Raw genomic sequence first — 27,217 nt, forward strand, 5'->3', positions numbered from 1 at the left:
ATTTCGAGAGACCTCAATTTCTAGTTGATCTTCATATTTTTTTCCTAACACTTAAATATGGTTCTAAAATATTTTATGAGTTTTTAAGGATGACCTTGAATAATTCCTTCAAATGGTTTTTCAAGGTCACAAGTCAGGAAAAGTTTTGAGTAATCATAGTTCGAAAAAAATCGAAAAAATAAATAAAAAGTAAATATAAATGTAAAAATATATTAATAAATTTACCGATAATCTAATTTTAGTTCAGTCTAATTGTTTTTTTAACATCGTTTTTTTTTAACATCTTTAAACTTTTTTCTTTTTCTTTTTTTTTGATTTGCCTCTTTAGAGCTCTTTGCAATAATATTTCTTTGCAAAAAGTAATGTTATGTATACCATTTGTAAAAAAACAAATATATTTGCTAATTATAGTGAAAGGCAATTTGTATCACAATTTTCAAAACATTATACTTGTCACAATGAGCGCATATAATGGAAAAAATCACTATCATTTTCGCGCATGAGGAACATGTTTTACATTAAGAGTAAGCAACAATATTTAATAATTTATATATGAGATGAAAAGTGATACTACTTTTTTTTATCCATGGGAATTGTTTTTGTCATCAAATTATAAGAAAAAAATAACCTGGATCTAGACGTGCAGTGTCATCGAAAACAGCATGTTAACCCTTAACGACGAGACACTTTTTACGGACTGAAAACCAACAATTAAAATTAAACTGAGAAACATAATCAATGATAAGTCTTACATCTAACCTTGGAAAGTCAAACAGAGTCTGATTCGGTGTATTTTGCGCTTCTATGAACGATAAAATCCAATGTGGGATGGGTCTGTTTTGCTTCAGCTTCTTAGCCAATTTCTGCTTAACCCTGAAGGTTTTATGGGCCGCCATTTTCCTCAGGAAATTTTTGACGAAATTTGAGGAATATTCCTTCGAATGCAAACTATAAGTGGATAATTCTGCCCCGGTATCCCCTACGCATGACCTAATAGTATGGATCGTGCGCCAACTTCAAAACATAATTTTTATTCGATTTTCAAATAAATATAAGATAAATTTTCAGATAAATGTAGGATTTGGGAAAGGGGGATATCGAGGGAAAACTCTCCTTTAAATTTAATAAATGGTTTAATTCAGTACTATGCAACTTCATCACGTCTCCTCCCTTGAACAGAACTCTATAATACTATTTGTTCTACTGATCGGCTACTACGTTCCCAGTGGAATCATTCCAAATTCCAAATTCATTCCCACACGGCCCTTCCTGACAATAAGTTGACCCCCGGACAACTTCAGAGTCAATCCTCATTAAACTTTTATCATCATCATAAGCAATCATCGAGTCTCCAGCGTTGCATGGTGTTACAGCAATTCCCAAGCATGAAAAGATCACTCCCCACTTCTTCTTTCGTCTTCTGTCCATTTTGGTAATGTTTAACAGTCTTGTGTCCTTTCGGTAGATTACTCGTCTTGTGTCCTTCCTTCTTGAAATATTCAAAGTTTCTCCATTCTTTCGCTGTTTCGTCTTCAGCTGTATCTTCTTTGAGATGTCCTTACGCTCGCATCTTCTTTTTCTTGATCTCGTCTTCGTTGGTGAACATGAGGCGATCTCGTCTTCAACTTCTGCATGTAATTTTTCCACTACTTCAGACTCATATTCTTCGCATGGTATCAGTTTGATCCAATTCTCATCTTCAGAGTCATCTTTTTTCGTCATTTCCGTCTTATTAGTTTCATCTTCACACTCGTTGTAGACATCTTTAGCTTCATCAACCAATTTCTCCTTATCACTCTCATATTCGTCACATCGAATCTGCATAATCCAATTGTCATCATCTTCCTTCGTATTTTCCATATTTGGAGTTTCGTCTCCATCCTTGTCCTGAACCAACACTTGAAGCATCCTTGAGACACCCTTTTCTTCATTGATTTTTAGTTCACTCTTCTGGAAATCAATTAAAGCTTCATCATGTTGCACAATGCGCAGTGCAAGCTCTTCTTCTTTTCCATGACAAGACAAATTTCTCTTCACGCATTGATTGATAAGTCCTTTCTTCGTCAAAAAGTCCAATAATTCGTCGTATTGCACAATTCGTCGTGCAAGATCCTTTTTCTTCCCATTGCAAGGCAAATTTCTCTTCTCACATTCTTTCACAAGTCCACACTTGGTAAGGCAAGTAACCAATTCCTTAAAGCTTCTCATCTTTCGTCATTCGTTCTACAGTTATCGTATTTCGTGTTCTTGTAACTCTTTTGCAGTTACTATCCTTCGTCTTCTTGTACCTCTTCAGCAGATACCGTCTTTCGTCTTCTTGCAACTCTTTGGCAGTTGCCGTCTTTCGTCTTCGTAACTCTTCCGCAGTTACGGTTTTTCGTCTTCTTGTAACTCTACAGCAGTTGCCGTCTTTCGTCTTCTTGCAACTCTTTAGCAGTTACCGTCTTTCGTCTTCTTGTAACTCTTCAGCAGTTGCCGTCTTTCGTCTTCGTAACTCTTCGTTCTCACTTCTTGTGCTTTTGCACCGTCTTTTCACCTATAATTGTTCTTTTTACGTCTTCTACTTCATATCACGTCTTTTCATTAATTTTTCATCGTTTTTCTCCACTCATTTTTTTATATCGGCCTCCTCAAAATTCCACGCCTTTTTTATTTTTCCCAGCAATATTCTACCCCCATCCCGGTTGAGCCCCCATGTAGGATTTGGGAAAGGGGGATATCGAGGGAAAACTCTCCTTTTAATTTAATAAATGGTTTAATTCAGTACTATGCAACTTCATCACGTCTCCTCCCTTGAACAGAACTCTATAATACTATTTGTTCTACTGATCGGCTACTACGTTCCCAGTGGAATCATTCCAAATTCCAAATTCATTCCCACATAAATATGTCCCCTCGGACGATTCAATAATTTTAACCTGGCGGGTCTCGAACTCAGAACTGTGTCAGGGGTCACACCGCCCAAGATCCGAACGCTCTTACCGATTGCACCACGGACCTCCTACGTTCCAAACCCTTTCCAAAATTAAAAATCCTTCGGTTTTTTTACAAGTTAGCTTCCAAATTAAATTTATATTAAGATTCGAAACTGTTGTAGACCTGCTTTTATAGACATACAGCCCTTAGAGGATACTTGACAGTGCTCAGTACGAAGTTAGCCAGTGCTCTAAGAAATTTTACATTTGGCAATTTTTTCTAACGATAACTGACGTTGTGTAGAATTCTAGAAATCAGGGAGAAGATCACTTACGCGGCAGTGGTGTTTCTCTTTTCAGGGACAAGATAAATACAAGATTCTTTGCCAAAGCTTTCGGCGCTGTAGTGTGCCTTCCTCAATAGTAAAATTGTGAATACTCCTACTGAGGGTACACAGAGAATTTTGGGACTTTTTTCAGGAGTACTGCACTGGACATTGGCTTCTTACCAATTTCCAATACAGTTCTTCCGCAGAAAAACCCCGAAATTCCCTGTGTACCCTCAGTAGGAGTAATGGATGTAGTAGAGACATTTTTGATAGACAATATCACAATTTGACCACTACTGAGGAAAGCGAACTGTAGGGCTCAAAGCTTTGACGAAGAGTCTTGTATTTGTTTTTTGTCTCTGAAAAGAGAAACACCACTGACGTATCTGGAAGGAGGTGTTCTCCCTGTGTTTTAGAATTTGGCCATATACTTCGTGTGAGTAAAGGCCCAAGACCCAGGCTGATCCTTGAGAATATTTAGCTCTTAAAAATCGATAATAAAGGATCAAGTAAAGGAAATTCATGCAGAGGACCTCTAACTGATGATCCTTTATTGGTACAGGGTAAGGAACTGACGTAACAATTTTTTGACAATAATCCGGTGATCATCGGATGGGAAATTTCAGCCCAGAATAAAAAACTCTTCTTCCCAAAGATTTCGGTGCCCTACGCACCTTCTTCAGTGGTCGAAAAATCCCCAGAAACCTGACATTTTCGACCACTGAAGAAGGTGCGTAGGGCACTGAAAGCTTTGGGAAGAAGAGTTTTTTTTATTCTGGGCTGAAATTTCTCATCCGACGATCACCGGATTATTGTCAAAAAATAAATTATACAGGCTAAATATTCTTGAGGATCAGTCTGAGTCTATTTGGGCCTTAACACATATGTGTTATTAAGTTGATTGTTGTGCTCGTATAAAACAGTTTTTTAAGGCCTAAATAGGATCAGACTGATCCTCAAGAAGATATAACTCGTAAAATTTGGCAAAAATTAAATTTATGTAAAAAACCTTAATCCGTGATTTATCGTTGTTATGTTAATTTAAGGGCGAAATCACATTGACAATAAAATTCTCGCCGTAGCCTCACCGTATTTCGTTAATTTACGCATTTTTATTGCAATTATTACGCAAATTTTCCATTACCGTATTACCTTATCTCATACTCGGTAGCACTAGGTGAAAATAATATAAGAAAATTGAAGAAATAAAACAAAAATTCGATAAACGGTGAGCAAAAAAACTGTAAGAGAAATTAATCTTAAGAGGTTAAGAGATCTTAAGATTAATCTTAAGAGTTATTTTTTTGCTCACCGTTTATTGAATTTACGTTTTATTTCTTCAATTTTCTTATATTATTTTTACTTAGTGCCACCGAGTATGAGATAAGGTAATACGGTAATAGAGAATTTGCGTAAAAATTGCAATGAAAATGCGTAAATAAACGAAATACGGTGAGCATTTTACTGTCAGTGTAATTCCACCCTAAGCTTTTCTAATTAGCGCAAAATTCTAATTTTAATTTAGTCACTCCAAAATTCAGATGGTAATCCCCTGATGGGCACAAATTAGAATCATCAGGTTGAGCAAATATGTGCATATCGATCTGATGGTCTGGAGGGAGTATCGTTGTTCAGCGTCCAGTAAATGCAAATTTGTACCTCTTCACACCTTCGCCATAGGAGACCCTCAAAGGTGCTCTTTGTCCGGATGACGATCGTTTGTCCACAACAACATTGACGACAATTTTTATTTCGCATGTACAAAAGTTCTGCGGTTATGGGCTTTTTATGGGAAAATCTCATCAAGCTCTTTTCATATGCTTTTCTATCTTTTTTCTACTTCCCGCTATTTGAGTGATTTGTGTCTCCGTGACACGTTCATTGTTGATGCACAAATGAAGATTAATTGGTACTCTGTCACGGAAGAATTTCCATTTTCCTCGGTAGCGCGCAAGAGAATATTGAAAAAGCTCCATTACTGTGCTTTTCGGAAGTTCCAAAAAGACAGCAAAACGTGACTTTTTGAAGGGTGAGGTCTTCTATTATTTCTTTTTTATTTTGTGTTAGACAAAGATGAGCATGTTTAAGTCAGGCGGACCTTCGGAGAATTGGTTAGACTAAATATTTGAAGAATCTTTGACGTATTGGAAAATGTGACTAAGGGAGGGGAGGAGAAAAACATGTTGCTTAACAAAACAAATTTTCAACATTAATGTTATTTATCCAAAAGATTTATTCTACTAATGAAACCCAGCATAATTCAGGGGGAGAGCTTTTGCGAAGCTTAACGGATTTTCTGTGTCTTTCTGTGGCTTCACCAGACTCAAGTTCAAAAATAATTATTGAACAAGCAGCAGAAAGTGTCGCGAGATCTTAAATATTTGTTCAGCATCATTTTTCATCCAAGAAAATCTTCGTTACTTTATATGAGACGTTTTTTTCTTTTACTTTTGTCGCAACAAACTCTTATGCAAACGATGCTTAAAGTCTGTGGCTGAGAAGAATACACTTGGAAGAAAGGGAAAGCTTGGTTGAGGGCAATTCGGTTCCATATGAGGCAAAAAATAGGAAATCTTGAGAATTTTTTATTCTGTTGACGTATGTAATTCCTCAAGTACTGTTGACCACTTCTTTTTAAGGTGTCTTCAAATATTGATATTACCTATTGCGAAATCCTATTACGCATTTTGAGCTACATATAATCAGTTTTTTTCTTAAAGTATTATTACATCTTATTGTCTGAAATGAGTGTCGGATTGAGTCACAGAAAAATAGGTACGTGTTTGAGACATAACAATATAATTCAAGATAAGTTCGTATGACTATTAAAAGCCATAGAAATTAGTGGTCAAAAGTCAGAGTTCTCTTCTTCGAAGGGAAAGAATAGAGATTTGTGGTGAAACTTTGTGTATCCGAGAAAGGTCAAAGAGATGCCACAAGTCACTAAAGAAGATTCAAGCTTTAGAATTTGTAAAGATATCTTTAGGTTTAGTGCAGAAGTCACCTGAACATCTTACTTAATTAGCTTATGGGAAGATTCAAAAGCCACATGCAAACCACAATGCTTTTTCTCTCTCATTCACACTCTTTTATGATCTTGTTTATTTTCCAAATCTTCAGAATTTGCCAAAGATATTGCCAAAAAAATATGTACACAAAAGCATCAAATATTTGCTGATGTATTTGTCACTTTAAAAAATTTGGGGCAATTTCGTATTTTCCTCAAAGAAATTTCTCCTGCAAAACAGAAAATCTCTGCAATTGTTGTGGTTGGAAAATGTGAAAAAATTGCTGAAAGCTCTTGAGACATGAAGCAAAAGGAAAGCTCTCTGCGGAGTGGTCTCATGAAATTCAAGGAGCTGTCACATTGAGTTGAGAGGGACACAGAGTTCAAATGCAAATATCAGCTCTTCACAAATTAATTAAACACTACATCAATGTTTGTTCAACACTAGTTTTTTTTTATTCTGTCCCATGCTTCTTAATTACAAGCATATTGTGGGTTTTTCTCCAGCTTTTGAGCTCATCCGGAAAGAAATTAATTTCTAAATAAAAATCATTTAGATGATTAAGAAGTCATTTATTTAATTACATTCAGTAAACATATTTTCAATCGATAATATAGTAAACTAAATTAATTTAAATTCACTAATAAACTATAGGTCTGCCACGAGGTTGTGAGGAGGCGTCGATCTCGAGAGCAGGCCTAGGCTGAATCAAATTCAGGATCTTACCTTGGAGCACCTTAGGATCGAACCCGAATATTTTTCTGAAGTGACTGAGGATCGACAGGCGTGGGATGCTAAACTGGATGTTATGGGCTCGTGACACCAATAGGCATAAACGGTTGAAAATGATAACGATGATGATGGATATGATATCGGCCAATTTTAAGAAAAAAAACATAGTTTTGTGGGTTGTCGAAGAGTTTCGAAGAGTCAAAGACTGGCGTTTTTCATTAATCTAAGTTTTTCGATAAGGATAAGTGTTCAAATTTCGTATTCCAAATGGTACAGAGTAGGTCCAGACACGAGTTCTTAAAGTATCAATAGGTGTTCCTTTCACCCTAGGGTAAGTGTGCCAAATTTCGGCCAGCTTCTAATTTCGGCCACTTTGAGTGTAATTTCGGCCATGCAAATGAATTAATTAAAATTATGTATGTAATCTTCGAATAGTCAATGAATTCAATTTGCTTTTAAATATTTAATCATTTTTGGATGTATTAACACAAAGACCGAAAAAATTTAGGTATAATTTGAATTTAAATTGCGTTGTAAAAACTCAGTGTGGAATGGGTCATGCAAAAAATGTGACAGATCGATTGTGTTTCTAGCTGTCTTGTGATTTGTGGTGAAGTGCAAAAGGTTTTCTGCGGTGTTTTTCATGAAAATTGATTAGTTTTCATTAAAGATTGTTTCTGTTTATGTTAATTGTGAATCAATATTTAAATTTCGGGCGAAATTTTCCGGCTAGATCCTGTATTTCGCGTAAAAAAGTATATACTTTGTGAGCGTCTCTCCGGTGAGGTAGTGTTGCCTATTCCGGCACCATCTTTTGCTTTCTCAAATTTCTTATTCATTTTGTGTTTTTCTTTTCAATTTCTGAATTCTACAATGTCCAGAGAAAAAAAAACATCGTTTCTATGAAAAAGATGATGTGCAAAAGGCCTTGGAAGAGTTCAGGTAGGGCAAATTGCTACGGGAATCTGCTGGTAAATTTGAGATGCTACTCTTCAGGTCTTCAGGACAAATTACACGGAAGATCTCTGGGCTTGTAAGTCATATAAACGTATTAAACTAAATATTAAACTCGTTCCATTTGACGTTTTGAAATTTTCTATTCGTTGCGTCACAAAAGGTGGTCGAAAAAAAGGTGGCCGGTATTTCACTCAAAGTGGCCGGAATATTACCCAAAGCAATGTCCACATTTTTATTAATTTTTCAATATTTTAGGAAGTGATTTAAAGAAAACAAATATGATAAACTAGTTTTCAAGGTTCCACACAACCCTCCCGAACAGGAAGTAACAAAAAATATTAATATGAATTAAAAATAATGCATTTCAAACTTAGGACTACGGTGTTTATATGCAACTATGCCGAAATTTGGCACACTTTCCCTATATCAGTTTGTTTTATTGAGTTTTTATAGTCAAGTGTGCAAATCTGGACGTTTCGTATCTGGATCTTTTATGACTAATCCACTTAAAATAATCTTTTTATTTTTATTTCCGTAATATAGTCACTACAGAAACGTAATATAACTATTCAAGTTTGAGAAAAAGCAAAAATAATATTTTTATCTATTAAATAAGTGAGTGTCCGGATTAACATACTTGACGGTAATCGATTCATTTCAATCTTGTACCAGCTGGCTTCTTCACTAAAAATTTTCTAGCAGTGATATTTTCGCTAATGACAGCTGGATGATTGAAAACATTTATTGTTTTTCCCTTGTGAAAAAGTATTTTAAATCCAAAGGTTTAATTAAAAGTGAAGTAGCGAAAAGTCGACCCAGTTAGTGCATGCTGACTTATTTCAGTATCATCATTATTTTATAAATTTTCTTTAATATTTTTGATAATTTTTTTATATTGTGTGTCTGAATGAAACAGTGAATAGTTCTATGGATTTAGAAGAAGTAAAAAAGAATTTCATCAGTCCAAAAACAAGCGTTTAAGTAGCAGTCTTCGGAAAGCGATCCAGTTACCCCACCTTACTATATAGCAATTTTCAGAGGGAAAATCATTGAATTCATCATACGGAATCACATTTAACTTATTTTTTTCCGATTTTGTTTACCTTATGTTATTGTAATCGTTAAAAAAAAGTATAAATTATTCTTCACAATTATTTCACTGAGATTTTTTTTTTAAATGTTTAATGGTTTAATTTAGAAATTTGATTTTTTTCTAAAGATTACAAAATTCAAGATTTAAGAAATAATTATAATGAGCGAAAAAATGTAAAAGTTACTAGATAAAAATCTACTTCGTTCGAACTCTCCGTTCTAACGTTCATGCCTTCGAATAATTACTTTTTGTGAATTACTTTTTCAAATATTAATAATTATGTTAATATTAAACTAAAGTTTTCCTAAGAGACCTACACATGATTATCAAATAATTATTAATATTTAGGAAAAATAAAAGAAAATTCACATTATTCGCAGCCATGGAAGATCGAAGAGAGAGTACTTTCCCCTAAATAGAAAAATTTTAAATTGAATGTCTTTCAATATAAAACAGACCGAGTTCTAAAATTTTTATGATAAGACACTCTTCATGAATTGAAGAAATAGTGAAATGATGAAATTTTTCTTAAACGAAATATCAATATTGACCAACTCAATTTAAACATATTTTACGTGAAGATAGAGAAAAGTGGTTTTTCACAAAGTTGTTGAGGAATACACTTTCAATGAATATGCTCCCAGATGAAACTTCATGAGAGTTCGTGAAAAATAAAATATCCGTTTTGTGACATCTTAGTACGTGATTTGATTAATCAAAAATGTTCAAAAATGTTGATCATTTATAACAATTCCGCATATTTGTTGTTTTCCTATGTTTCTCAATTAACGTGACTCCGCAATGAGCCTGATCACAAGTAGATTTTGATTCTCCAATAGTGTCTTGGATGAAAGGTAAATGGAACTCTATTTGCACAAAAAGTCGTTGAAGTTCGAAGAATTCAAATTCAATTTCGAATTTTCATAATAAATTTTCGAACAAGTGGGGCAAAATTTTTCAAATATCACATTAAAAAGGTCGCAAAGGAGTTGCTCAGTGATTATGGAGCGATTAAATACTGGAGCGAGAACAGTAAACGTCGTTGTTCAGTTTTTTTCCTCACAACAATGTGAAGACCGACACATTTTGACACTTGAGCACTTCGAAATTCGAACAGGATGTAACTTACGCCACCTTGCGAAAGTATTAATAAGTAAGAAAGTCTCTTTTTTGGATCTTCAAATAGATTTTCGAATTTTTCAAGATCTACTTCTGTACGGAAAGAATATATTTTAAAAACTGGCCACTTTCCCATAGTTTTTGAAATATGGTTGCGATGAGTCACATATATATTGTAAACCATATAAAATTTAGTCATTACGAAGCTTCCAATAATGATATCAAGCATGGGCACTTTCCCCTAGATCAAATTTCGAACTTTGAATGCACATTTATCATAATGGAACATGTTAGTTTGATCAATCCTTTGAAAAAGGATTAATTTGATCCTTTTTTTATTTTTACCAGTGAACTAAAATTTGAAATTACGGCCTATTTGGGCCGATTTTCGAAGGAATTCTTTTTGAACTGGATAAAAAAGTTGGATAAGAGTTAAAAACAGTATATCGACAGCTATCGGCTTTCTTTTGATAACTAATATAGAGTTAGGGTAAGTGTGCCATTTCGGTATAGTTGCACGCAAGCGCCAAAGTCTCAAGTTTGAAATGTAATATCTTTAATAGAAATTGATTTTTTTATTCCTTCTACTTAAGAAGTGTTGCTTAGAACCTTGTAGACAGTTTATCGTCTTTATTTACTCTAAAATCATTCTTAATACATTTTAAAATTATTAAAAACGTAGACATAGCTTTGGTGCCCTATTTCGGCCACCTTCATTCTCATAGTTCCTTGTCATTCAGGAATTCTTCCAATGCCTTTTTCACGTCATCTCGTTTGTCGAAGCTACATTTTTTGTTATTCTTTTGCATTGTATAATCTCTAGAGTATGTAAAAACTAAAAATTCATGAAAATTCGTGGAACAAAAAAGGTGGCCGAAATTGCAAGCTGGCCGGAATTTGGCACACTTACCCTATACTGAAAATGATTTTTCATACTCATCCTACGGATTTATTGAAAGACCTGTTACATTGTTTTCAATGCAAAAAATTAGTAAAATATTTCTGGCAAAAGGAAATTGAGAAGTTATGAGACATCTAACTATATCAAACTTAAAGCGTTTTCTGATCAATTTAACATTATTTTCATCAAAATGATGTTACACATGTTGCGAATATATCATTTATCCTTGTTAAAATTATATTTGCAGTTTTTACAATTTTGTTGTTGCTGACTGAATAATTTATGCCGCTGAATTTGCTTAATTATCATTTCTTTAATGTTTTGATGTATACGGTTACCTTCTCTGAGCTAATTCTTATTGAATCTTTCACTTGAAAAAGCATTTGGTGGATTTTTTGCAGTTTTTGTTAAATAGATTCTTCATTTCTCATTAAATTGATTAATCATTTCACAATTACAATTTATTCAAACACACATGGTATAGATTAAAGGCATTTTCGTATAAAACGCAAAATTAGAATTTATGTAGTAATTTATAGTATGTTGCAAACTGTCTTAAGTCTGGAAGTGCTCAGTGTTGCACTTGAACTTGATAAACCCTAAAAAACTATTTTTTTTTTAACTAATTGAGAAAACTCGGGAACATAATAAAATTAACTAAAAGCTTCCTTCGAGCCGGATTTGAACCAGCGACCTATGGATTTCTGGGCATTTTCCACATGAAATCATATGCATTCCATGCGAAATTTTACTCTACAGTCCACCGCTCTACCAACTGAGCTATCGAAGGCTGTGGTGACCAGGCAGCTAGAGTTGGAGTGGTCAGTACCAGCTCCAATTTTAAATAGCCACTCTAACGGCAATTACCATTGACGTGCGTGGCATCTGACCACAGCGATTTCAGTGGTTTCCATCGCATTTTCTGTCCAAGTTAATTCAATTCACCATTCGGCTTTTTTTCCCACCAGAAAGTTTCTCGGCCAAAATCACGTTCATCGGTTGAACTTTCACCACAACAGCGAGTTTATTTTGATAACAGCACAAAGAGCACAAAAATTCCCCATATAAATGAAGATGTGGATAGAAATCGGAGATTATTCTCCTGTTAAATTCTACTAATTTCATGATTCAATGATTCTTTTTGCCGCAAGACTTTTGTATTCTCAAAAGAGGGAATTTTTTTGCCGTTCAATTGAAACATCAAAGATTTTCACTTTGGCCTTGCAGCTTTCCCGCTCAAAATTCTCACGCTTCTTGCATACCTTTTGGCGTTATTGAATGCAGAATTGATGGCAATTGTTGACATTGATTGTTGACAAGGTCAATAATTCCCCATTTATTTTATCAGCAACTGTGCTAAATGACTAGAATTCACAAAATAAATTTCTAGACTGAACCAGATTTAGTGAAAATGGTCCGTAAAATTAAATTTGGTCAGTATACAGAGCAGAAATCATAAATCCGAAAATACTGAAATATATTCTTTCGTTTTTGGCTTATTCTTTCTTGATTTAGTTATTTACTGACCAAAAAGGATTTTTCCAAACATTTTAAATTATTTGTTGAGAGATTTTATTTTATTTTCCGTAAGTAATTCAAAGTATTTTTATACCAACAACCAAGAGCCTCAAGAAGGTCATTTAATCTGACCTATACCAAGAAACATTCCCGCAAGAATAATCAATATGCGTTATCACGAATTAACTCAATTTTTTTCCTTTGGCAAAAAACACACTTTATTGTTAATCTCATTTCTGGGGAGTTTAATGTCGAAGAAGGAACAGGGCAAAGGTACTGGTACATGCTGGAATTACTCGTGGCGTCTTTCAACCGTTACCAAATGTTGATTGACCAGCTTCAGTGTGACATCAATTTCAAAGCGCAGCTCCTCCAGCTTCAGCTTCGTGGAGAACTTGAGGTTCCGGATTGTGTGAGCTATGGCTGTTTTCATAGACATCATGCCGTACTTGAAGCCGATGCAATTCCTAGGGCCAGCACTGAAGGGGATGAAGCTGTAGGGATGCTGTTTCTCCCAGTTCTCAAGCAAAAACTTATCGGGATTGAACTTCTTAGCATCAGGACCCCAAACTTGCTCATCTCTTTGCATTGTTATTGTACCAATAACAATGGCTGTACCGGCGGGAATGGTTATTCCATCTGCAAAAAACGTCAATGTTGAATGTCTGGGATTAGTATAATATTAAGTTTTTTCTTAATTTAGGAAAAGATTCCTTTTTAAAGAAGTTTAGTGTAACGATTATATGGTGGTTTTGCATTGCATAAGATGCCTTTAAATCAAAAGCTAATTAGATCCAAGCTAAACTTTTATTCTTAACTGTTTTAAGCTTTTAGTTCGATGTTTAAGTTTACACTATTTATACAGTACACTATTTATTAGTCTGCCATTTTTTAATATTTTTTACGAGTAAATGTACTTAAGTACTTTAGATATGTATAAATTATATGCCAAAAATTTCAAGAAGATTGATTGTTTCTTTATTTTTCAAAAAAAAAAAATCGCGAAAAACAGGTCGTTTATAGCTTTCTTAATTTAGGGGAAACCCTTTAAGACCAAGAAAGAAAGAAGAAAACCAAAATATTATTTTTAATTTTAATTAATAAAACTAGTAATTTTATAAGTGTCCTAGAGTATAATTTCTACTTGTAGAATCTTTAAAATATGTGCGAAATATTTTGTTTTTCCACTTTTGAAAAATATTTTTTAGCTCTAGAAAAATTAAATCTTAAATTTTATTGACTTGTTTTTCTATTTATTTTTTCTTAATTACAGGTTAAAAGAAACAATAGCTATTCGTGATTTTCAGTTTACTTTAATAAAAAAATGAAATCATTTAAGTAAAGTTTTAGTATATTGGATAAGTTCATATATTCTGTCAGTAGAAGAGGTCGAAAGTTTGGAGTGGTATATCTCAGCTCCTGATGAACATAATTGGATGGGTGAACTATTGTTGGAAAGATTGGTTCATTAGCTTTCAGAATCTGGTATATGTAGTCTGCTACGAGTAAACCATGGTCATCCAGAACCATTTATGTCGAAGAAGACACTTTTTGCAACGTCTTTTTTGACCATCCACTGCTGGGACCAGGAGTGACCCACGATTATCGCACAAGGACTATTTGTTAGAGGAACTCAAAAGGTATAATTTGTGGAAGAAACTTTTTTTTTGGACATCTTACTTTTTTTTATTCATCGACTTTTGCAAGAATTTTGAAGTGTTAAACGCAAGGAAAAAATTACTGAAATCCTAAAAGAGTGGTTTCTGGAGGGGAAGGATAGACGTGGGGATGAAATTGATGTGATATTTGGATTCCTTAGATCAACTTATGGGGGAGTACTTAGAACATTCCATGTCGATATCTTCATTAGTTTGTCCAGAGAATGAGATAGAAGGATTTCTGTCATTTTTTTCTATGCGTGTGAAATGTTAAAATTCTTGCAAAAGTCGATGAATAAAAAAAAGTAAGATGTCCAAAAAAAAGTTTCTTCTACAAATTATACCCTTTGAGTTCCTCTAACAAATAGTCCTTGTGCGATAATCGTGGGTCACTCCTGGTCCCAGCAGTGGATGGTCAAAAAAGACGTTGCAAAATGTGTCTTCCTCGACATAAATGGTTCTGGATGGCCATGATTTACCCATAGCCAATTACATATACCAGATTCTGAAAGCTAATGAACCAAGCTTTCCAACAATAGTTCACACATCCCATTATGTTCATCAGGAGCTGAGATATACCACTCCAAACTTTTTACCTCTTCTACTGACAGAATATATGAACTCATCTAATATATTTATTTACTTAATTTCCCTTTAAATACTCTAGTTAAGATTTCATGGTATAATTTGAACATTCAGAGGTTAGAATATAAGTCGAATAACTCGATTTTTTCGATTTTTCGCTTTTCGGGTACTCCTTGACATCCTCTACCTTCCCTGCAAATATTATACCGGAAAGCAGTTTAGTTTTCTCAATAATGAACTGACGCAAATGATTTTAGAGAGGTGTCTCCGGTGATTGCCAGTGAAAAGTTAGTCACCCTAAGATAACTAACTTTTCACTGGCAATCACCGGAGACACCTCTCTAAAATTATACCGGAAAGTCAATTATTCCCAAAGTTATAGGAGTTTCAAATCTTAAAAAATCTATACTGAGCGAGCATGTACAATTTCAACTTGAAAACGTTTTTCTGTAAAGTTGGCCATTCGCGAGTTATTCGTTTTATATTCTGAGCTATCGATGTGCGATCCTTTTCAATTTGAAAGTTTGCTTTTGAGAAATTAAAGAAAGTAAGAGATTCGTAAAGTTATGAGAAAGTGAAGATTAGAAAATTAGGAAAAATCGATTTCAGGAAAGAAAATTAGAATTCATCTGTAACTATTACACGAATCTAGAAAGATTAAAATTTAAATATTGTTCAATTGTGAAAAATCCTGTAGTTTATTGATTAATAACTAACAGCTGAATATTGAAACGAAGAATAACTTCAGTTGAACCACCAGATTAGCGTTAGTCTAGGGTTAAAATTAAGCTAGGTTTAAATATTTTTTCGTATGCAGAAACGTGTAATAGTGCTTTGGCGTAAGCTGTTTTTTTCACACGGCAACCCCATATTTTGGCATTTCTGGCATGCCAGAAACTGTCAATTCGTCAATGTTTTCGTTCCATTTAGTAAGATTCCACGGCTTTTTCTCGTTATTTGGTAATCTTGACTTACCAACTATGCTAAAAATTATCTAAAATAAAATAGGAATCAATATTGTGGATGTGAAAGAATGTGCATGTTTTCTGGTTGCAAAGAAGCGCGATTCCCGCGACTCCTACTTCAGTGGCGACTCATTGAAGTTGCATATGATGGATGTTTCTTTTTATTTCAGGCAAAATTGGCTTTTTAAGAAGCTGTAAATAGAGTGAAAGTCTTATTTCTTTTCATTAAATCCACTAAAGTGCAGATTATATCAATTTGGTATCATTTAACAGTATTTTCGGGAAGAATTTACGGATAGATGTGGACAGGTTTATTCCATATTTAAGCCAAAAATTATACCTCCGAAATCGGGGGTCTAATTTTTGGCTTAAACGTTAATCCACTGTTTAAATTTATTCTATTTCTCGTTCAAACATTAGAAAACGGTGGATCATCCTCGATTCAACATTCAGCTGTAAAGTTTTAACTTGGAAAATTTTCCTAGGTTTAGTATACTGTATGTTTTAAAAACTTGAACGTTGGATAATGCAAATGATCCCTACATTCTAAAATAAATCTCTATGGCTCCGGCACACGCTTTTAGATCAGGCAAATTTCGTAAAATCGAAATTTATATCCGTTTTTTTTCTTAAAAACTTTGCATACGTCTATCGTATTCTTTCGCACTCTTCTTCTTCTTTTTTACATCACACTAAATTAAATTCAGTTCAGCCGAATTTTGCGACCAAAAGAGTGGGATAGACTTATGCAAACCTTTTGAGAAGGAAAGGGACGCGAATTTTGATTTCATGAAATTATATCGAACTGAAAGGTGTGCCGAAGGCATTAAGAATGAAATTTTTGAACCTTTTTTTAAATTTTAATTTTTATTTGGTAATAATGCAATATATTTCATAATAAATAAGCTGAAATACAAATGTGAAACACCTTTATATTGTCTTTAATATTGTATCTAAAAGCAAAGATCTACTAGGGAAGCGCCATGCTAATGTTCTAATAATATTAAAGCCGCTCTGTTTAATGGAGTTTATCCGAAAACCGGGATGGCTTGATCTTGAACCATCATGCCCTTAACAGGGGTTAATTTAATTGGGAATGAATAATGGGCCCAAAAGGAGGCCTGGGTGCTGTAAACTAATCCAATCTAGGGGAGAGCCTGCATTTTGAGACACGAGTAGTTTGAGACGCGGTGTATTATACTTCGTTTGTTTAAATAAATGTGACAAAAACACTTATCGAGTTGTTTTAATAAAGTCTATACTAGCAGGTATATACTAAACGCTATACAAAATCTTAAAGTAATTTTCTGAGTTTTGGAAATAAAACCTTAAAGTGAAAACATAAAAAGCGTCTCAAGCATGCCGGCTCTTCCTTATCTTCAATGTTATGAAAATTTAAATTTAAATTTGTGAAGTGCAACAGAAATTAGAATTGAACTCAAAAATTCAAGGTCTTTGAATTTATAACTAAAAATTTAACTCACGTTTTTTAAAACTTTTAATATCTTAAAATTGTTGAGTTTTTTTATAAAAGAATTAGGTATATTCCGGTTATATTTGACTGATTCAATGAGAGAGTTTTCTTAAGAACAACTTTATAAAGACCTTGAAATTTTTTAAACTTCGAAATTGCTTTGCATTTGAAGAGTTATAAAGTGTTAGTTAGATTCGATTTTAATTTTAATTTTATTTTTCATTTTTTTCTATTTTATTTTTAGTTTTATTTAACATTAAACCTAAGAAAAGCGGTCAAATAAACCGATAAAAAACTTTTAAAATTAACACATATTTAAACGGTACAATGTCACTATCAAACTTTATGAATTTCTTAAAGTATGCATGAAATATAATATATTTTTCAGTGTTTCAATTTTATTTTTGTTCCTCTTTACCAAAAAAAAAATTGTTGAGTATCCTACCTATCAGGGTCTGTCATTTGATCGAACGTGTTAGCAAACACGACCAAAAGAGGTAGGTAGGTTTAGTGTTAAAGTCGGGGCAGACCTAGGACAAGATGGCTGAATCAAATTCATGATCTTGGCTTAGAGCACCTTTGGAAGTAGGAAGTTGGATAGGCTCGCGACCCCACAGGGATAACCGGTTGAAAATGATAATTATGATGATGGGGTAAATTTGAAGGTTTTATCTAAACTTACTGAGGTCAAATGTTTGTGTTGCATTTCTAGCCATTACAGGAACAGCTGGGAAGAGTCTCATTGTTTCCTTGATGACTCTCTCAGTGAATTCTAATTTGTTGAGATCATCGTAAGCTATTTCAAAGTCCTTGTTCGGGAAGACGCTCTTGACTTCTTCAAAGACTCGCTGTTGGTATTCTGGGTACATGGCAAGCATTAGAATGGCGTAGGCAATCATCAGAGCGGAGGTTTCATATCCCTGAAAAGGCAATGTATACAATATGAGGAAATCGATTTGCCAAGTATTTATTTTTGCAACAATTGCCACTTGTTTCTATAAATTATTTATTTGTAATTGAGAAATCCAATATAATGTCGTGCAAGCATCCAAATGAAAATTCATTGCGATCTACTAAATTAATCCATAGAGTAATACATAAATAATGTCGATTTGTTGAACGGCGAGAATTGCTAATGTTATTTTAAGAAAACGACACTTTCAATGGGTAATTAGAAAAGCTCGCCTGGAGAAGCTTCCGTAGGGGGATGTAATTGAATCAATTAAAAATTACTGCTAAGAGATGGTCTAATGAGAATGACAGTAAATGGTGAGGGGTGCAAACGGATAAGAGGGATTAATTGTTCGTCTTGGAATCCCTCATTTATTTTCCTGATAAATTCTATAAATCTACGAAAAGGGGCCGAGAATTAATTGGAAATATTTTTGGGGAATGAAATATAAATGTTAGAGCAATTGTCGTGGGGGTTTTTGGATTAAAGTCTCAGACTTACCGCTGCTACAATTGTACTGGCTTCACTGAGCATATCCCAGTCATTGAAGTGACTCCCTTCGAGCTTTAGGAGTTGATCAATGAAGATTTGAGGTGACTTGAAGGAGCCTTTCTCATCAAAATCATCCTCAGGCTTCGTCACAACTTCTCGTTCGGCATTCCTGTGATTCTTATTCTGCATGTCCCGTTTCTTGTTCTGCAAAATCTTCCCAATGAAGGAGTACGTGATGTTGGAGCAGCGCTTCTGCTCATGATACATTTTTGTGAGACGAAATACCCAGTCGAGGTGGTACCAAGGCTTGAAAATCCGATGTGTCATGATTTCCAAAAGTCTGTTGAGATACAAGAAAAGCCATAATTGTGAGGGAGCAATCACCACCTTGTCGACAATTGCTCCAGGCATCAGACATGATTTCGAGATAAAATTGCAGGTGGGATGAATAGCTGACTTTGCTCTTTAGCAATTACAGCAGCACAGGTAAACAAATAGAAGTACAATTCACTCAAATGAATTCATTTAATTACTAAGAATCCATCCATGGAAGAAAGAATCTCATGTTAAACTGCTTAAAAGCATGTTAACAATTAAACTAATGCTGAAAGAGATTATTATTTACTTAAAATTGCAGTTGTGTAAAAAAATGATTTATTACACAGAGTGTAAATTACTAAACATTTGTTAAAAAAAATGCAACAATTACAAATAAACGCTAAAAGAGGTATGCAGGTTTAAAATTTAATTAGTGAGTGAGAAAGAATGATTTAGGGGAGAGCACTCTCCCTTCGAACGTTCATGCCTTTGAATAATGCGATTTTTCTTTTATTTTTACTAAGATAATTATCACATAATAATTAATAATTGAGGATAAGCTAACTAATATTTAATGGAAATGTGTTTGTCTCCTAGGAAAAGTAATAGAAAATTCACATTATTCGAGGGCATCAACGTTCGAAAGGAAAGTACTTTCCCTTACATATCATTTAGTAGGTAAAGTAAGTAAAAGAAATAGCAATTAAAAAACAATTTAGTGAAAAAGAAAATACAAAATTTTGACTAATATTTTTTAAGTTAAAAAAATAAATGTTTACAAAAAATAATCCGTTTCATATAATTATTTTAATGTAGCAAAGAATAAATTCGTTCTTAGGATTTCCTTTTCCAGAACTTTTTACTTGTTTACTTTAAAGTTTTAAATACGGGAAAGTACTCTCCCTTCGAACTGTAAGTTTTTTTTTTAATTTTTCCTAAGAGACTTGCACATTTCTATTAATTATTAGTTAGCTCATCGTCGATTATTGATAATTATGTGATAATTATGTATAAATGTTTTAGGGTGGATAAAAGAAATTCACATTAATCGAAGGCAGGAACGTTCGAACGGAGAGTACTTTCCCCTACCTGATTCTTTTTCAAAGTATTTATTTAAATTACAGTATGACTCCACCCTCCCCTACAGTTGAGCTAACCGAATATTTTTCTTTTTCTCCAAAGCCGTAACATTAAAACTCTTAATCTGCTATTAATTCCACAATTTCCTGACAAGTTTAAACACTTTTATCGTTTTGAGAAAGTAATTTAAAACTTTTAACTTAAACAAAGAAGTTCACAAGTCGTAAGACTAAGGCTAATGGAGCTTCGGTAAAAGTTCATAAACTCCTCTTGAAAACTTAATTTTTCTTCAACAAATTCACATATTATGAAATAAAGGAATTAAATCTGATTCGACTTCAATCGGCTTAAGGGGTTACGTGGGTCACGCAAACTAAAAAACAGCATATTCTCTTTACATTTTTCTACAATAATAAAAAATATATATAATTTGAGCTTTCTAACATTTCTAATTCAGGGTAAAATTAACATGAAAAAGGGTAACTTTAACCCTTAATACACCTAAAAATGGTAATATTTACACCGATTTCGGATCAATAATGCAAGATAAAATTAACATTTCTAGAATGTTATTAGGTGAGATTCTTAACAATCTCACCTACTATAATCCTAACAAAATTTCATGTCGTCCGATCGACCTCAAACTTGGCCAAAATGTGTTTCAGCACTTCCTGATCACGAATATATATGTGGCTATTTTACGTTCCCGGCCGGCCGGCCGCTCTTTGGAGCTTAATAGCTCCTAAACTAAAAAAGATATCGACTTGCGGTTTTCGGCAAAGGTTATATATCGGGTGAAAATTGCAACTTGGTGCATTGACCCCCCACCCCCCACCCCTCCTTCCGCCATTTTGAAGACCCCCCTTTTTTTGTTTTCTCAATAGCTCCGCCCCTATGGCATTCAGCGGACTCAAATTTTAGTATGTTATAGCTGGGCCTTAGAGCTTTCCATCAATACCAAACTTAAGGTCCCCCGACTCCCCTGACCCGAGCTATAAGGGTCCAAAAAAAATTTCTTAAAATGGCCATAACTCCGGTTCTAATTGACAGAATTTAAAAAGTGAGGGCTTTTTGGAGAGCTCTCGTGAAATGCCACTTCTCCTTCTAACATCGCAAGTTCATAAAACCACCGCTAGGGGCGCTTTTTTTAAAAAGAAAATTTTTAAATCTTAAAAGTTAAATAACTCAAAAATTCCATTGTGCATCGGGCTGAAAATTTAGTATGTTGTAGCCCTTGATTATACCTATCAAACAAAAAAAACCTTAAGTCGATCTAAAACCCCTGACCCGAGCTATAAGGGGTCAAAGTTCGAACATTGACCGGCCTCTATCTCCGGTTCTAATTAACATAGCGACCTAAATTTTACCTTTTTGGTTTCGTCTCGATGAGCACTTTCAGATGGAAGTTCAAAAAGTCACCACAGGTGGCGCTGTGATAGCGTCAAAATTCATCGAAATTCAAAGTCACTTTTCTCAAAAACGGCATTGTGCAAGTTAATGAAATTTTAGTATGTTGTAGTCCAGTCTAGGACGTTTCCAAAATGGTGCGTATGTGCGCTGTGGTTTCAATAGAACCGGAGATATGAGGGGTCAAAGTTCACGAAATTCAAAAAATCATATCTCCGGTTCTATGTGACCGATTTTGATGAATGAGGGCTTAAACGAAAGATCTCACCAAATGCTACAACTTTCTAGAATATTTGAACTTCGTGGGACCAACACCAGGGGCGCCACAGTCGAAAAACCAATTTCAATATCACATAACCTCAATTATCTCGACTGTCGCTGAACCGATTTTGATGATTACTTCAACATAATTGTAGAGCACATTTGTCTCTACATTTCGTCCATACATCATTTTCCACTCAGACTACGCTATCACTCCGATTTTGCCGTTTAAGTGTGAAAAAATTGATTTTTCCCATAATAACGCTTTGAAATGACTCAGATGCCAATTTGACTGCCTCTACTCCACCAAGACACGTAAAATAGGGGTTGAAATGGAAAGTCCCGCAAAATACAACAATTCTTTGATATAGTTGAAGTTCAACAAATGACTACTTGGGGCACTCTGGATGAAAAAACGAGTTAAGAAACAAAAAACCTCGCTTATCTTGGCTTCTGAGTAGTCGATGAGTTCAAGTTCTACGGCAAAATTATAGAGAACATTCTGGTCTACATTTCACCCATATAACACTTTTCTGTCAGTTCATCCAAATCCTTGATATTTTGGTTTAAATACAAAATTTGTATAATTTCACGAATTTGATTCAAGATAACTGAATGGCGTCTCCCAACTTCAGCTCCAAATCGAATTTGCATGCACTCCGAGTTAGCTCACGTTAAGAATCTCACCTACATAAGCCGGTTAGGATTATCTGTCCCTTTTAACTTTTTCGGATTTCTGAGTCATCGATATATAAAATCTTGTTTTCATTTTCTTTTCTTTTTCTCGTATTCTGTTTTTTTTCTTATCTAATCAGATATAGTAAGAGGGACAGACCCTAATTACAAATAAATAAATTAAAAAAATAAATTCAAAAATATTCTCAAATATTTGAAAAATAAGAGATTAACTTTTCTATCTTTTAGGTTATGTTTAAATATTTTATTGAATCAAGAATAATCTTGCTTATCTCATATTCTAAGCTAATTATAATAATTAATAAAAGAGTTTAAGGTCTTTTAATAGAGAATTCTGCCATTGAATTCGCAGCGTATGACAATTATAAGGAAAATAATCTAAGAAAACTTCCATTTAAAGTTATCTTGTAGGGAAATTTAATTTTCTTACGTTAAATTTAAATTGATGTTGCATATGGAGTAATTTAACATTTCATACCGACATTGTGTTAATTGTTACTGTCATGAACAAGCTTCAGGATGATGCATAACCTCTGTGCATATTATGCAAAACAGGAATTTGCTGATGCATCAAATTGAACACCTTGTTCTTTCCAATTGATTTCAAAATGCAAGCAATCTTCTCTGTATTTGGTTTTCCAACCCGAAGGCTTCTTCAATGGCTCAATACCCTCCACAAAGTCACACCTCAGGCATCCTATTGATTTTTGCCCATCCAATTGAATGAGTTTTGAGTGGTGACACAAGAGGTAAAATGTCTGCAAGTGACTATGGTATACACTTAATGAGCCACCCCCAGAGACTTTTTGATTGATAATTTTGCTATGGTCGGAGAATGTGGAAAACCTTGATCGTTTCAAAAGCTCGCCTATTCATACGAGCTTTCAGCTCATGACATCGGCATTGGTGAATGCAAACGACAGAAATGGTTCAAGAATGAAACTCACTTATTGCCCGCATAGAGGAATTCCTCGTTCTCATTCTTCTGAATATTCATCTCAGTTCCCAATGTGGTTTCTGCAAATGAGAGAGAAAAGAATCAAACACTGAAAACGACTGAACCATCCACATTTAGTCAAAGATGAGGTAATTTTGCTAAATCGCGCCAGAAAAAGTGAAGTGGAAAATTAGTATGGTTATACTTAGACATGATTATCCGATGGAAAGCTCTTTCTAGTGGATAAAATCGCTCTGAGATATACGTCATGAATATTTAAGTAACTTGAGTAATGAAACAACTTTGAAGTTTTTAATTTGCAAAATGTTTCCATCAATTTTATCTATGGTATGTAATGTCTTTTGAGATTTATATGGAGGTTTTAAGATTTTCTTAGCAAGAACTGTGATTAAAAATTGCAGCAAAGAGTATTTATAAATTTGTCTGAGTCACAAAATTGTTTTAGAACTGATACAAAGATTTAAAAATGGCACCACATCATTCATAAAATATGAGTTCATTTGGTGGATTTATTCCTTTTTGCCATTTTCTTTTGATCCATTTGGAAAGATTAAATTAAAAATTAAATGTAGGCAGTGCTAGGAGAGATCCATACATAGAATATCCTAGCAATTTTTTTTAAATATTAAATGCAGAATTCGGGAAATCAAGAAGCCGGAAGGAATTATTCGTGAAATTTTACAAATCAGTCACTCCTTGGCCAGAAATAAATTAAATTTGTCAGTACCTAACATAAATTTACTAAAAAAAGGTCTAATTTATATAACAAATAATATTGCTTTCCAGACTCTTTTCCTGACTTATCCTAAAGGGATTACGTTGCCCAAGAAGACTAAAAAGACAGAATATTTTCTCTAAATTCCCTTTTCAGAATAATAAAAAAAAAGTGTAATTCAAGCTATTAGGCATATAGAAGATATATAAGTATAATATTTAAGCTATGTCTTCTGAAATTTTCATTTAAAAAATTGAAAAATGCAGTCATTGAGACTTGAGTTTTTGAGATTTTACTGAAAAAACCTTTTCGGTTGTCTAGATTTTTCAGATTAGGTTCATCTAAGGTTCAAAAATAAAATATATCCTTTTGGATGATGAGTTGATAGCCCTTGGACGAAGAATTTTATGTATATACTTGTTCACAACTCACTTAAAATGGTATTTTTATATATAAAATTCTTCCAAAAATTCAAATTTTATTTTTTTTCAAATATTTTTAGTTCAAGGACTAACTTTACTCATCATATAATCGGAAATACTTGGTTTTTAAACTTCAGATGATCCTACTCCGAGAAGAATTGTCCACCGAAAAAACAGTTTTTTTTTTCAAAAAGATCTCCGAAAATCAGGTCCTACCTCAGAGCTTAAATTGAATAATTTATCTTTATTATGTTGAAAAAGAATTAGAGAAAAATATTCTGTTTTTGACATACAACGTAACCCCTTAAAGCTTTAACAAACTTTTATTAATATTCATGAGGGCTAAAAAACCTAAATTTTCTTCCCCTTTGTCTTGCAAAACAACAATCTTTTAATTACATTTTTAGGTAGTAGGGGAGACTGGGGCAAAAAGTCACAAAAAGCTTATTTTATTTTTTACAAGCTATCCGAGCGCCCCATAAATTTCTAATTAGCGTAGTTTTATAGGAAATTTACTGCACTACAACTTTGTGAAAGTAATTTTGCTCCATTTTGTAAGAAAATACATTTATAGAGTTGTTCTCTAAAGGTAATCTTGTGACTATTCTCAAAAATGCTAAGGCAACAGGCATCGGATAGAATTATCACAATTTGATTCGTTTTATCGGACTCCCGTAAATAAAAAAAATACCTAGATAACATATTTTTATAGGAAATTTATTCCTATATACACTTTTGTAGAACAGCATTTTCTCTATCTGAACGAGAAAAAGACTTATCAAATTATTTCGCAAAGGCTCTTTTTGGTAAGGAGAAGTGGGCACATTTGAAATTTGGATTTTTCATCTATTTTTAAATAAAATTGAGCGTTATCGTGATAAAATTTAGCTGCACAAACAGATTGAGAAGCTAAGTTACATTATATAGTCATTATATGGTGATATCGTTCAGTTCCACTTAAACATCATAGGAGAAGAATCCCAATTTCAAAGCTGCCCCACTTCTCCCTTAGAAAATTCTATTGAATCATTCTGAAAAGGTGAACATGGTAAATTGGGCGAAATGAAATTGACGAAATCTGCCGAGAATTGCTGAGCAAATGTCACTTAAGTGCAGAATGAAAACAAAACAAAGGATATCGGAAAGAAATGTTTTGTGTTCTTTTTAAACTAAATATCTTAGATTTAATAAATCTCGACAGAATTTTTATCCTCCAGAGTATACACTGTGCTGTGCGTACTATTTAATTTTTATTGCTATTTTATTACAATGTCTACAATAAAAAGCGATGACACATGGCAATGAGGTTTCTTTTCGCTGTGTGACATCAGAAATTGCTTCAGGTTTTGCTACTTTTTGCCCCATACCTTTTGTTATTTTTTACCCCAAGTCGATCAACCTCCAGAGTAAAACGATGGAAAGCTTTTTGTCAGCTTGTACAAGTCATCTCCATAAAAATTTAAAGCAAACGACAAAATGAGTTTTTCTTTTTTTAGACTCTAATAGATTTTATATGTTTTTTTTTTAAGATTCAACAATTTTTAGCATTATTATTCAAACAAGTGGAAAGTGTGATAAAATGATATATCACTTAGGGGGAAGTGGGGCACCTTTAAAAGAGGGGCACTTTTGTAATTGGGATCTTTCACCTATATTTAAATAAAATTGAGCCTTATCGTGATATAATTTAGCTGTACAAAGATTGAGAGGATAAATTACATTATGATATGGCTCAGTTCCACTTAAATATACACAGTAAAAAAATTTACAACCACTACGATTGGTAATTTTTGCACGAGCGCTATGGTTGTAAATTTTGTGTATTGGAAATGTTGTGTATTGGCAAAGTTGTGTATTTTCAATTTTATAAAATGGCTTCCTGTCTATAATTTTGATTGTAGAGCAATTTTGTTCGGTTTATTTGTATTATCTGTGATATGTCTCGGTATTAAACTAAGAAAAAAAAAGAAAAAAAAGAATAAAAAAAGGAAAAAATATAAGAGAGAGTCTGAGACTTGAACCCATAATCTTTGCGTTGATGGTCTCGTGTTTTCTGCCTGCGCTACCGACTTGCTTACTTCTCTTCAGCAAATGGCCAAGAGTTGCATCGTCAATTTTTCTAATTTACATGATGCTTCCTCTGTTTTCTGTTATTACATAATTATTCCTCATTTTTCACGACTGAGGCACATATTAAGAATCCAATGAATGATTCCAGAAGACAATTAGGCAGTTAAAAATGCAAAAACTGTCTGAAATCTTAAAAAAATTGCAATAGTAAACAATGGAATTTTGACAGTTCTCACACAAATTTTCCAATACACAAATTTCCTTACACAATACATAATTTTACTAGCATTATGTTAGTATCGTACCACCACTATGATAGTAATTTTACAATTTACAACCATATTGCTTGTGAATTTACACAACTTTTCAAATACACAACTTTATTTCTCACACAATTTTTTACTGTGTAGGACAAAAATCCCAATTTTAAAGGTGCCCCACTTCCCCCTAAGTAAAAAAAATATTTTCATTCGGTATATTAGCATACAAGAGATAGCTTGACTAACATTGAATCAATTATTGATTAAAATAGACTTTTTTACCGTTTAAAATTCATTGCTCAACAATGTAAATTAAATTACTGACGCATTTT

The 27,217-nt window shown here is 33.6% G+C and overlaps 1 protein-coding gene and 1 non-coding gene across 2 annotated transcripts in view; both read right to left on the reverse strand.

The window, feature by feature from the left end:
• Positions 1–11,720: 11,720 nt before the first annotated feature.
• Trnay-gua (transfer RNA tyrosine (anticodon GUA)) lies at positions 11,721–11,844 on the reverse strand. The gene is made up of 2 exons: positions 11,808–11,844; positions 11,721–11,756 (listed from the first exon to the last, which is right to left on the reverse strand). It is a non-coding gene; the product is annotated as a tRNA-Tyr (tRNA).
• Positions 11,845–12,763: 919 nt separating this feature from the next.
• LOC129809503 (uncharacterized) overlaps positions 12,764–27,217 on the reverse strand; it is a 31,561-nt gene continuing 17,107 nt past the window's right edge. Inside the window, exons 11-14 of the mRNA XM_055859360.1 lie at positions 23,408–23,477; positions 18,708–19,038; positions 17,937–18,174; positions 12,764–13,211 (exon numbers count right to left, since the gene is read on the reverse strand). Coding sequence (XP_055715335.1) covers positions 12,865–13,211; positions 17,937–18,174; positions 18,708–19,038; positions 23,408–23,477 — 986 coding nt within the window. The 3' untranslated portion in view covers positions 12,764–12,864. The remainder of the gene's footprint in view (positions 13,212–17,936; positions 18,175–18,707; positions 19,039–23,407; positions 23,478–27,217) is intronic.

Source organism: Phlebotomus papatasi, chromosome 1, assembly GCF_024763615.1.
Source record: "Phlebotomus papatasi isolate M1 chromosome 1, Ppap_2.1, whole genome shotgun sequence".
Taxonomy (NCBI): domain Eukaryota; kingdom Metazoa; phylum Arthropoda; class Insecta; order Diptera; family Psychodidae; genus Phlebotomus; species Phlebotomus papatasi.